This window comes from Drosophila sechellia, chromosome 2L (assembly GCF_004382195.2).
Source record: "Drosophila sechellia strain sech25 chromosome 2L, ASM438219v1, whole genome shotgun sequence".
Lineage (NCBI taxonomy): Eukaryota > Metazoa > Arthropoda > Insecta > Diptera > Drosophilidae > Drosophila > Drosophila sechellia.
Window position 1 is genome coordinate 5,309,922 of NC_045949.1, and position 13,619 is coordinate 5,323,540.

Here is a 13,619-nt window from a genome sequence, read left to right on the forward strand (position 1 = left end):
GTTTGTTTTTGTCTCCTGAAATTTATACAATTTATACAATGTTTGTAAAATAATAATTTCAATGTTAAAAGTTAGTTCCTAATATAAAATATTTTATTCAAGAATTATAAAATATGTAATTAAGAACAATAATATAAATTACAGAGATAAAATGAAATTAATTTAAAATACAAGAATTTTTCAATATACTCATTTTATACGGTAAATGTAACTAGAACGAAACTCACTCGCATTTCCACTCAACTCAGTGCGCTGTGGTGAATAGCCAATGAGAAACGGAATGGAATCGGACCAAGTTGAGAATAATCGTAAATAGTCGACGAAAAGCGGTGAAACACACCCCCAACCCCAACCAACAAAATCCACTCACACTCACCATAGCAACAACAACAATGAAGCAAAGAACTGTCAACAGCCAAAAACAAAATGACGAATTTATGAACTCCTCAGCGTGCTCTCTTTCGCGCTCCCTTGCTTCTAGCGGCACGAGTGAGATGGTAGCAACAAAAGGCTCTCACTCAAATACAGCTATATCGAGTTGCCTCGCTCTAACACGCGGCTAGCTTATGAATTGGTATTGTTTTGAGTGCATGGGAATGCGTGTTCGAATTGGAAAATGGAAATGAGTTATGCCTCGACGCCGACGTCGCTGCAAGCAGCATGGGAATGCACTGCATGTGTGGCCATCTCGCTCACACCAGTCTAATTGAAAACCGTATTTTTTTCCCATATTTCTTTTGCGGTTTAAGCTGGCGGTTTGCCTACGTCACGTAAGGAAAGTTTCGGGCCATGTTCTCTGGAAATGTTTCCTTACGTCGCGTTACGTGGTGTTGAAAACCTTTCGCCGTAAGACACATCAGCTGTTGTTGTTTCTGTTTTGGGGGGTCAGTCGACGTCGCAGTTGGCTTCGCTGCCGGCGTACTCGTATTTGTTGTTGATTTTTGCGTTGCGTTTTTTTTGTTGGTTTTGTTGGCGTTGGCTTTGGCGCTTTTGGCGTTTACATGGCGAAAAGCGAATTGGGATTCATTCAATGGTCAGCTGCGTGACTGTGAAGCAGCGACGGCGCTCCGGAATTTCCCGTTTCCTCCTCGAAAATACGCAAATTACGATAAATAGCACGAAAAACCGGAGACCGCAAATACGGGCGTAAAGTCGTCAAGTCGCAAAGTGTGTCGTAAAACGTTGGCAAAAAATTGCGCTTTATTTGCAAAAAAATTTAGACAAATTTTATAATATTTTATTATTTAATCAAAAAATCAAACGTTACAAGAATAATAATATACATGCATATATGAAAAGGAAACAATGAGCAAGTCTGTGTGATAAAGCTGTTAAAATTATTTAAAGAAAAAGCCGGCAAGCAAAAATTCACAAATATGTTATATATATGAAGAAAATTGTAAAGAATTCAGTTTAAATCTAAATAGAATTTCTTAAGGAGCAATAAACAAACAAGTCCCAAAATAGTTTAAATAAAGCAAATACAAACATATCAAATAATGGGCAGAAAATAGGCAAACGAAAAAGAAAATCCCAACAATCCCGAGAACTAAAACCCGAATCCTCTGAGAACATATTTTTGGCAAGAATTGGCTAAAATCCGTGCAGGAGCATTATCAATAGGTATAGGCCTGAAAATGCTTTTGAGCAATCAGCCCGCGAATACGAAACCGCAGCAAACGCCTTCGCCGTCGCAGACGCAGAACTTCAAGTCGAAGCTGCAGCAGCAGATTGTTTCGGCAGCGGCGGCGGCAGCGGCGAACATAGCCAACGGCAGCAGCCATCATCATCATCATCAGAACCAGCATCATCATCATCCGCTGAACAACCATCATAATCACAATCACAATCAGCACAACATTTCCTTCGCCACGGATTTCTCAATTGCGGCGATTATGGCGCGCGGCGGAAACGCCCCAAGCAGCCGCGAACCTTCGGAACGGAGTCTGAGTGAGTAAAGTAATTCCCGGGCTAAGATATCAGGTCTACATCCCAAACTAGACTCAAAAGTAGTTCAAAAATAGCCAATCCACTTAAAGGCTTCATTTTCTAGTGGGTTTCACAACACTAAGTACCTAAATATCGAGTTATAGCTTAAGAACTTATCTTCATTTAACTCCCATCGCTTCATTCATGAACGTATGTATCTTCTGTTTCTTGAATACAGATTCATCTCCTTGCTACAAACAAGTTTCACTCTATTAACATATTCAATATTCCATTCTTTCGATTGCGACTAATAAATTGGTCAGTCAAAGTTTGAAAAGATTTTAGTTCTGGCATATCTAACATGTTGATGTTTATCCCAAGTTACGGGCTTGTCTGCTGATTTAACTATAAATATTTACGATCCAGAGTCATGAATTCCAACAGGATTAAAATATGAAAGGCATGATAAATGATTGAAAATAATGAAGCTGTGACATAGAGCCAATTATCACATTTATGTATTATTTATGGGAATTTTTTAATTCAGATTTCAAAAAAGATTAAGAAAGTACACGATAAAATCACACAAAAGAGCAGAAACAAAATGCGTTGCCAGAAAAATATATGTGTAGCAAAATGGCTTTGAATTCTTGAAACTTGAAGAAAAACAAAGCAAATTAGTAGGTTAGTGTGCTAGCAAGAAATATCGAAATGCAGTATATATTTCTATATATTTCTAGAAACACGTAAAACATAACCTTTTTCATTGGCTTTTGCAAAAAGTCATGTAATCGATTGCTTAGTAATATTCAGTTGCTGGTTTTTTTTTTATGCACCCCTTGAAAAAGTGTCGCAGCTGCATTACATTTCTATATTTTCCGCATTTTTTGCTGCCCTTTTTGTGCAATATAAATTACATATTGATGACAATGCAACGTTGATGACTTGATAATTGCAGCAAATGCGCGGCAATAAAATAATCAAAGCCTATTTGAATGCGCCAAAAGGGGTTGGGAAATGCACATGACAGGCGCAGAGCAGATATATATGTATAATCGTATATACACTCTGAATGCAAAACTATTTAGATGCCATAATTGGGCAGAGACAGAAGCGCAAACAGATGCATTCATTAGTGTGAAAAGCGCACCACCCCCCCCTTCGTGCACCACTCCCCTCTTTCAATTGGCAATTTTCATTGGCAATGCCAGCACACAAATACACACGAAATTAACATATGAAATTGCATTTTGAGCAAATAATTGAATTTCTGGCGTAATCTGTAAAATGCATCTGGTCGCGAACTGGATTCTCGTTGGCATTGCTGCTGCGACTCGTCATCGACAACATGCTACATGTTGCAGCCCAGCAGCAACTCCCACATTAACGAGCCACGCTGATGTCTCTCTTTTCTAAGTGCACTGAAAGAATATGAGTGCTCTTCCTCATATGATAGCAAACGATTAGCACTCATGTCTGTTTATAAATAATATAATCAATTATTCATTCTTTACTGTTGGAAATTAGTAGGATCAACTGGGGAATCATTCTTATATCATAGCTATATCTATAGTTGTTTTTCCATTATTGTGGCTTAGTTACTGATGCATTCCCCCATTCATTTCTGGTCGTGTAGGTCCCGCATCCGTGGAGCGCTACTCAGGCCAGGATGCGGACGATGATGTTGACGTTGATGTGGTCGACTGCAGTGACTCGGAAATGCCGTCGGCAACTGCGGCAGCAGCAGCGGCGGCAACAACAGCAGCGGCCGCAGCGGCAGCATTGCAGGCGCAGCAACAAGCGCGTCAGGCATTGCGTGTTGCACAGCAACAACAGCAGCAACAGCAACAGCAGCAACAACAAAGGCAGCAGACACATCACCACGCAACAACTGGCAAGCAGCAACGCCAACATCACAATCATCACAGCAGCAACACCAACAACAGCAGCAACTCGGGCAACAGCAACACCAACAGCAAATCAAGCAGCCAGCGAGGGCGTTCTGCTGCCGCAGTTGGAGCCGCTGCCACGCCCTCGCCACCGCCGCCCCCGCCCTCGCAAAGTCCCGAGGAACTCGAACGCCTGTCGCCAGAGGAATCACCAGCCCAGGTAAAGCTACACAGAGAGATAAATCCTATATGTTTTATAGAAAAAGAAGCTAGCTAAAAGTATTACTAATTAATTTTATAAAATAAGGTATTTGTACTATTACTATTTTATATTATAGTTAGATTATATATATGATTTTCTTACCGTGTATGCATCAGCAACTAAGTGTGGCGAAAGAAATATGCATCTCCTCGAGCGTCCTACTAAAATCGCCTCCTAATTCTCTACTCCTTCTTTTTTTCATCTCTCCTGGCACTGCCACGCCCACAGCAGCCCACGCCCAAGATAGTGGGCTCGTGCAACTGCGACGATCTCACGCCCGTCCAGTGCCACCTGGAGACCAAGGAGCTGTGGGATAAGTTCCATGAATTGGGCACTGAAATGATCATTACCAAATCGGGCAGGTGAGTGCAGTGCCATTGCCATGGCGGCAACAAATGCATAAATTAAGGGGTTTACGCCTAAGTGAGTGGGCTGGAAAACCAAGGGGTTTCCATTGATGCAGTCATGAATGATTTCTTAAGCAGAGATGAAAGCGCAGATATATGCCTACTTTATTCTAGTTAAGAGAGATATGCTATATAGAGGGGGAGCTTAAAGAACTAAAGTAAACCGTATATTACATGAGATTTATGTTGAATTAACTTACAAAATGTTCTCACTTTCTTATTTGTTGATCTTTTAAAACTCACTTCAATCAATCTAGCAACCAATCAAGTTAGACATTTGAAAACTCCACTTATCGACGTAGCCAGTTATTGAAAGAAATTTCCCGATAATCGATCACATTTCGTTTATAGCCCCGGCAACTTGCATTTTATTTCATTAAGCGCATTCGTTGGAATTCAATTTGCCGGCGGTGATGGAGAGGCGGTGTGGCATGGGGCAGTCCGGGTCATAACCATAATGCCGCCCCCGGCAATTGGCCACCAATCGAGCCCACGAAAAGTCCTCGAACGAAACACAATCAATAAAAACTTTAATGCGCCTTTCACCCATGGAAAGCCAAAATCCCCAACAATTCCAGCTCATGTTGGCTGGCCACGCCCCGTTTACGCCCCATGCCGTCTTAACTGGAAATATCAACAGCTTTTCGGTTAGTTCCTCATTTACATCAACACATTTATTTGTTGTTGTTGTATTTTTGATTGACAAGGCTTTGAAGTAATTTGCGTCTATTTTCGATTAGCAGCAAAACAAAAGACAACCATTTCGTCAGCTGTTTTAGCTCAAAAATGATACATACATACTCACATAAAAAACGGAGTTAAACGACTTTTCATTCGCAACTCAGGCAAAGTTGAAGGAATTATTGCTCGACGATATGTTCGATTCTCGTGCGAATGTTGTGGCGAAGTTTTTAGCGGTTGGGTGTTCTTTAAAAGGAAACATGAACGAGAAACATAACCGTTTTGGGGCAAGGAACTTTTGTTTTTTTGCGTTTGGAAAACATGCGAAATGCGCATTAGTCGCTAGGTGGTAGTTAGGATCTCCCTTTCTTTGTTTGTTGATTTTTTTGGGGCCCTTTTCTGGTTGGCTTACTTTGGGTATGATGGAATTTCACAGTAAAATGATACATACTTATATGAATGAAGTATGCATTGTGAAGAATTTATAATCAAATTTTTACTTCTGTTTTTAAATGCGTTTTAATTTTTTGCAGGGTACTTCACAGTCTACCCAGTGCTACTTATTTTTTATATTTCTGCTACTGTTTCCTTGCTTTTTGCCTGGCAACTTTTGTTTATTATTTGGCTTTGTTGATGTTTAACCCTTTGTCGGCCGTCAACAGGCGGCTCTGCACCCCCCGCTCCCTGCATTTGCGACACATTAACAAATTTACTCCTTTTGGTTGCCCCGAATTTTGGTACCCCCATCCCGGGATCCACACCAAGTATAAATTGCATTGTAATAGCTGCCGATTGTCGCGCTAACAACGCATTTGCATGTCCTTTGGCTTTCGGGACAATCGCTCCTTTGGCTTCGTGTTTTTGTGTTTGTGTATTTGCTCCTGTTTTTTTCGGCCCTGTAATTAGTCAAAGGATACCGATGAACGGCCAACACTTATTTACATTTGTGCGGGTTTGACGAACGCGTGCAACACAATTGCAAAACGGAGGCAAAAAAAGCCACAAATTCGATGGAAAAACAGTAGCCGAAGTAGTGGCAGAATAATTCCCATTCCCAGCGATATCCATCTATGTCAGCACATCGTTTGCTAGCTAAACATGTCCACGAAAGGGGCGGGCCAGGTGGCTAAGTGGGTGTGGCAATGCGGGACTTTTTTATGTGAATGATACATTTTAAATTGCAAAATATACGACTGGGGGGCTGTGGCTCGATGGCATGACTCGCTGCAGTCTGTCATGGCGGATATAATTTGACAACGGTAAACATATGGAAACAGATCATTGCCATTGTACATATCAATATTTGAAAGGAAATCGCAAAAACATAGAAATATGGAAAGATTACTTATATATATTGAACGTATATTAAGGCAATTCAAAACTAACATTTATATAACAAGGAACTTAGTATCAGCTTATTTCTGATAACATTGCATTTCACTAGCCATCGGTTGCATCTGTATAACCAGAAAGTGTTCTTACCACAATAACCCGCAATTTTTCAGGCAATTCGCTGTGGCAGCTGTGAAAATGTTGCTGCCACATGCAAATGCGCATGCGTGGCACTCATCAGAAGGAAACCGTGAACACACATACGAAATCGAAAAAAAAAGAGACTTTTCAGATGATTTACAAGCAGGGACAACGATGAAAAGGCGTCAAAGTCAGAGCGTTTGAATTTTTTACCTGTTACGCGGTCAGGTTGGGATGGTTTTCTTTGTTTGTGCGGTTGCCGAGATAAAATATCACGTGGTTTGCGATTTTGTCACGCTGTCAGCGGTTTTGAGGTTGGCATTTTTCCGAAGACAAAGGCGGCAAAGTCAGCAGACGGGCTAATTGTTTGTTGAGCCATCGCAAAATACCCAGAGTTTGTCAATATTTTGCGACAAACTCTTCACGCCTATTAGCTGAGCTCTTTTCCGCCGCAGGACATTCGAGGACAGTAGCCTGAGCTGCAAGGATGCGTTCAAATTGCAATTTCCATGGTGCAACCCCTTGCAGGCCAAGATATTTTCGCCGCTCTGGCATTTTTTGGGTAAACAATGTGCACAACTTCATTAATATTTCTGGGCACCAGCTGAAATGGTCAGCAGATAGCAGATAGATCGGGAACAAGTTAATCCGCAGTTGCAGGAAAGGTGCAGGGTATGAGTTATGAATTAATCAACTAATAAAAGATAGCGAACGGAGGGAGTGTTGTCAGCTGGCGATAAGATCAAAGTTATAGTCTATAACTTGTCTTTTTCGGGGGTTGCTTTTTAGTTTCGCTTTGTTCACCTACTCGCTGGCTAATTTGCATTTTATTAATTTAGACCTCGAGGCTTAATTTGCTGTAACAAAGGTGTTGATAATGAATTGCCATTCCTACATGTTCCTGCTTATATACCACTACTAATTGAAAGCCAAGCGACCCCATGGCAAATGGTGTGTAAACTTCATAATTGTAACCTTTGGCACCTAAGCTCTTTGGCTGCGGTCCGAAAAACCGAGTGAGAGCCATTTCCCTAATTTTCCCATAAACAAATACATAAAATCCACACTTAGAAGCTTGGCCAGCGGGCGAACCAAACTAAACCGGCGAAACCCCCCACGAAAGCGAAATAGCCAACTTGGCATTGACTGGGGGAGTGGCTATTGCTCTAGCTGCCCTCGGGCGGCTCTTCAACTCGTAAAATGTATGTAAATGCTAGAATATGATTTACGACATTTCCGCCTAGCAGCAGAAACACCACAAACATACCAAAAAAAAAAATAATAATAATGGAAACGTGGGGGCGCGCCATTAGATATGGCCCATCAAAACGGGGCGTGGCAGTTGCTCGGCTTTCACACATTTATGGATTACATTAGCAGGTCGGTCAAGCCATCAGAAAAGTGTTAACATTTTACTCAAAACTGAGAAAAATATTTGGCAAAACTACTGAAAATAAGGCTTATAGAAATTAGCTTAAAAATATATTAATTTTTTGAAGTTAGCAACCCTTTGGTAGAAAACGTTAATGAATAAAAATCGACTATGGTTTCTTTTGCTTAAGAAAATCTAAAGAAGTATTATGCCCAGTGCATTATGTGTAGCATGAGCTTCTTATGGAAATTCTTTCCATTCGTTTCGGAGTTAGAAACAAAATGGGAGCTTCCGGTTTGGCGGCTTCCGTTCTCGAGTTTTTGGCGGTCAGGCTCGACTGCAGTTAGTCAGTTGAAGTCGGTTTGTGGGTCCGTGCAGATATCGAGATAAGCGAAACACGTTAAGTGCCCGCTACAATGGTGATAATTGTGGCATGCAACTGCGGCGAGTGCAACAGAAAAAGCTTACAGCACAAATCACAATTACAACTTGTGATTTTGGATTCGTTTTGGCCTGGTAACTGCGATAAATACGCGGCCACAGAAACAATCATGGTGACACTGGGCCCGCCCATTACAATAATGGGCTGTAAACACAGCTCGAACAAACAAGAGTTGTATATTATGTGACATATGTGGGTTGAAATTCAGGAGAAATGGGAAAATTGGACTGGAAAGAAATCTTCAATGGGACCTACACACCTAAACAGGTACAAATTGTATTTGCGTGTCTGACAATTAAAGTCCTTTTGCATTTTGAATTCCCATTTTAGCACGTTTGTTATTAAATAAATGTATCTTATGAGTCTTTTAGTTTCAAGTTTCTGGACCAGTAAACCATTTGGCTAAACCAGTGTTGCACAATTAGCGTTCCCAAATCAATTACAATTGTACAACCCAGACTATTGGCTTTAATATTTGATTCAAGGTAGGCGTTCTTTCTGCAAGACAAATGACAAAAAACTGGGCTGGGTCATTAGCGTCATTTACACTTACCTGCGACCACAAACACGATTTTCCGCGGCTGGTGGGTGGTAAGTGGGTGGGTTTGGTGGTACACACCCCGTTCCGCCCACCCGCTGGGCGAACGTCCTGCGTTCAGGACGACGACATCGCTTGCGGAAATGTGTCAAAAACGTGCTAAAAGTCATAAAATTAAATATGCGTCTTATTTACATACCTTGCTAGCTCACCACCTACTTGTTTTTTGTGTTTTAGCCGCCACAAACACAATGGCGCGCAATAAAAAAATAGTTCATGATTTTCGTGTTTTTCTTGTGTGTGTTTTCGTGACTTCACTAGCATTTTCCGACGATTTTGGTGCAACAGAAATTGTATTTCTCTCAATACAGTACCATTAAATTAGTTTCAGTAAGATTTCCATTAATTTGTTTAATATTTATTAATAAAAACTAATTTTTATAAATTTCAGACGCATGTTCCCCACCATTCGAGTGAGTTTCTCGGGTCCTTTGCGGCAAATTCAGCCAGCGGACCGATATGCCGTACTTTTGGATGTGGTACCGCTTGATTCGCGGCGATACCGTTACGCCTACCATCGCAGCTCATGGCTGGTGGCCGGAAAGGCGGATCCGCCGCCACCCTCCCGCATTTACGCCCATCCGGATTGTCCTCTGAGTCCGGAGGCACTGCGAAAACAGGTCGTCTCCTTCGAAAAGGTGAAGTTGACAAACAACGAGATGGACAAGAGTGGACAGGTGAGTCGATGCGTCTCAATTTGTGGACTTTGAGATTTTAAGAAGCCAAAAGAAAGTCAGAATAGTTAGTTTGTCTTTAAAATTTGTATAAATAACTTTCAAGCTTTACTACGTTAGGCGATCTAATGGTTTTGATAACTTTCAAGGATTAAAAGTAATTCTCCAAAAAATGGTGCAAAGTTAGCTTCCACTCTTTTATAGCCCAATCCTGACTCATCTCAGTCTTGAATAATTTAGGCTGCAAGACAAACACATAAACTGGCGGCCCGTCTTGCCATTGTCTTGCGATTCGGCGCGGGGTCAAAAGGGGTCAGCCAGGGTTGCCAACGAACGCGAGTGCAAATGGCATTGCGCGCGCACAAAAATGAATGAAAATTGTTGGCGATTTGGTGGCAAATACGAGCCGACTCAGGACCCCGTTGGCATATATACATATATATTTCTGGGGTTTTTTGAGCCTGCTACCGTTTTTATCACGGCCATAAAGGCGGTGGAGGAGTGAAGTAAAAAGGCGCTTCGAGGACAGTCAAAACAAACGTCGACTACTTTTTTATGGACGTACATTTATTATTGGGCCGTGTGTGCGCTCCAAGCAAACAACAACAACGAACAACAACAAACAATCCGCATTCAGGGAATTTTTCTTTTCCAAAAACCCACTTTTTGCAGGTCGTGCTGAACTCAATGCACCGCTACCAGCCCAGGATCCACTTGGTGCGTTTGAGCCATGGCCAGAGCATACCCGCCAGTTCCAAGGAGCTGCAGGATATGGACCATAAAACCTTCGTTTTCCCGGAGACCGTATTCACGGCCGTGACGGCCTATCAGAATCAATTGATTACGAAACTGAAAATCGACTCGAATCCGTTTGCGAAGGGATTTCGCGATTCGTCGCGTCTCAGTGACTTTGATAGGTAAGTCTGCCCCGATTTCCATTCCTCTAGTTCGTAGTTGCCCCCGTTTCGGTTTTTTATGGGGTCATGTCTGATTTATGGCCTGATTTACGATGGCCTGTTGAGCCGTAAAGCCGATACAGTAGCCCAACTTGCCGCTGATTAGCGAAAATGTGTGAAAGTGCCAGTCTGCGAAGCGATTCCTGCAGGTTCTTCATCTTCAATTAGCGTGCAACGTGCAGCAACGGCAATCAATCGGATCGAACTTATATGATTATATGACCGATGTCGGTGTGCGATTTCGATACACATTTCATTTAAGAGGCTTTAAGGAAAGTAGGGCAAATTGAAGAGGTACCACCTAGGGAATTTATTAGGAATAATCTGTGATAAGAAAAACCTAAAATATATTCTTCACTTAGTCGAAATTGCTTGCAACATCTCTGCGCATCAGCAACATTTCTCCCGACAGGATATCGCCAAAGGCAATTCTTCTGCAGCATTTTGGAGGACTGCTGCCCTTTTTTCGACAGCGACTTCAAAGTGATGCAAGGCGGCGACTATTAAGACGGCAAATGCCCTGCCGCCAGCAGCAACACGGGCGCAGCAGCAGCAACAGCAACAACAGCAACAACAGCAGCAGCGGCAGCAACACCAAAAGCAATGTTGCTGTTGTAGCCGGCACGGCGGCGGCTTAAGTGGCGTAAATTACAGATCGGCGCTTTTAACTTTGATGCCGATTCGTACATGAAATGAAAACACGAAAATAATGAGTGAATGTGGCTCTTGTTGCTGTTGTTGCTGGCTTTGTTGTTCCTGTTGTTTAGTGTCGGCAATTGGCAGTTACTTTCGACGTAATTATGTTATTGCTCCGGCTGAAGTGGCAGCAGCAACAAGTTGCTCATCGGGTTCTGACACTCCACGTTTCCACAAGCCAAGCTCGAACTTCCTCAACCGAAACTTAATAGAGTGGCAATGGCTTTTAAAGAGCAAACTCTGTCATTGTTTTGGCTGATTAGAGGCACGCATTCAAAATAATCGAAATATTCCTTTCAGACTTTTTATTCATTGAGATCCTTGAACTACCTCATTGTAACACATTCTCTATCACATTTCCAGGGATCCCATGGACGCGTTCTTCTTCGACCAGCACATGCGTACCGCTCCCCTGCGATTCTTCCCCGATCCGCTGATGTCGCAATTGACTCCTCAGGAGGCAGATGCCGCATCCATGGCGCTGTTGGAGAAAGCCCGCCAGCACTTGCAGATGTTTGGACGATCGCCGTACACGGAGATGTTGCTGCCGCATCTGTATCAGCGATCGGCGGCACCGCCGGCTCCCCCACCGGCCCCCCACCTCAGCGCCTTTCAGCTGGGAATGTGGCAGCAGCAGTGGCCTCAACTCACAGCCGGATTCCTGGCCAGCGCCAATCAGCAGGCGGCCTTGGCCTTGGCAGCGGCGGGCGCCAATCGAACGCCACCACCTCCGATGGCGGTGGCGCCACCAGCTCCTGCCACGCCCACCTCCTCGTGCGGCTCCGCCTCTCCGGATCTGAGGGCCAGAACCCAGCTGAGTCACTATCCGCAGCGGTTCAGTCCGTATCAGGTGCCCCAGCATCAGGCATCGCCACCAGCCTCTAATCGAGCAGAAAGTCCTTAGGATACAGCTACCAACGATAAACCACTAAACCACCCAAAAAACACCACCCTTTTTCCCATTTTGCCCCAACCGAAAGAAATTCAACTCTGATGTGGTTTTTAAATTTGGAAATCATATTTTTCGTGTGCAATAAATCAGTTTAAATTTAAATTAAAAATCAAAAATTAAAGTAAATGTGTAGTATTTAAAAAATAACAGATTGGGCTGTTTGAAAGTTTAACTTATTAAAAGGGTGCAATCAAATTACTTCTGTCTGAAACAAAATAATTTTTGGACAAAATATCGTAAATTTCTCAAGTTTATAGACCACATTAGAATACCAACGAAATGTATGTGCAATGTTGTTGAACAAAAAAAAAAAAGTATATATATCCCCCTTTGTAAATAACCCCGAAATGTTGCTGCGACATCCATCGATGTTGCATGTGATGCTAAGCTAGAGAACCGTCTTAACCGGTTTCACTGTATTGTAATTTTGGTAGCATTATAACAGTATTAGTTAATTTAATTAGGCCTAGGCAATACGCATACCCTTTACACTTTCTGCTGTGTTTTTTGTTGTCGTCCCATGTGTTCCTAATACTGCAAATTATTGTGAGAATTCCACGCTGAATTAAACCCTCTAGACACTCCCCGCAAAAAGCAATTGCAAAATCCAATTACTATAAACACTTATTTAAATTATGTGCAAAAAGATAGGAGGAATCAAAACTGAATAAACAATTTATAACACAAAGAGAAATGCATTTGTTCATATTTATTTGTGCTCGTATTTTTGTGTATATTAATATTATGGTTTAATGGCTGGCAAATATATATAAATGCTTGTGAAAATATGGCCAGCTATTAATAAGGTTAATGCAGCCGATGGGTTGCAGGTTGCAAGTGCCTAGTTGCATGCTTTTCGCGGGGGGAGCAGCGCGCAACTTGCAACCTGCAACACGTGATGCGCAGTCGCGCATGGCCACTGACATTTGGGAACGGCAATGAAATATAATTTATAGAATTTTGTGCTCTTTATGAAAGTCTAATTAATTACCACTCCGTGTTCTAGTCCATGTTGCTAGTCGTAGTCGCAGTATCTGCCCCTAAAAGGGTTGCATGCCATCCATCGACAATGAATGCAGTTGCACGCGACATGCGTCATCAATTTCTAATGATGTATGTCTGCTCCACGGACATTTGTTATTAATTTCTGTTGGGCTGCTCTTACACGGCCATTAACATTTTAAAGTGTTGTTTGTTCGAAAGGGTTGCACATCGCGACATAATCTACGGATAAATGAGGTAGTCAACGTTGTGCGACTTGTTTACAAAGCCAAATTGAGTGGCTTTT

At 42.2% G+C, this 13,619-nt stretch overlaps 1 protein-coding gene across 2 annotated transcripts; it reads left to right on the forward strand.

Moving 5' to 3' along the window:
- The first annotated feature begins 1,020 nt into the window (after positions 1-1,020).
- On the forward strand, positions 1,021-13,025 carry LOC6613478 (T-box protein H15). 2 transcript variants are annotated; one of them, XM_032726954.1, is made up of 6 exons: positions 1,021-1,950; positions 3,566-4,038; positions 4,312-4,442; positions 9,445-9,730; positions 10,400-10,644; positions 11,743-13,025. In XM_032726954.1, exons 1-6 carry the CDS (start codon positions 1,638-1,640, stop codon positions 12,281-12,283), a joined length of 1,989 nt encoding a protein of 662 aa, XP_032582845.1. In that variant the 5' UTR covers positions 1,021-1,637; the 3' UTR covers positions 12,284-13,025. The 2 variants fall into 2 exon arrangements, with proteins under 2 accessions (XP_032582845.1, XP_002037948.1); XM_002037912.2 differs by having other exon boundaries at positions 1,022-1,950; positions 4,309-4,442.
- The last annotated feature ends 594 nt before the right edge of the window (positions 13,026-13,619 follow it).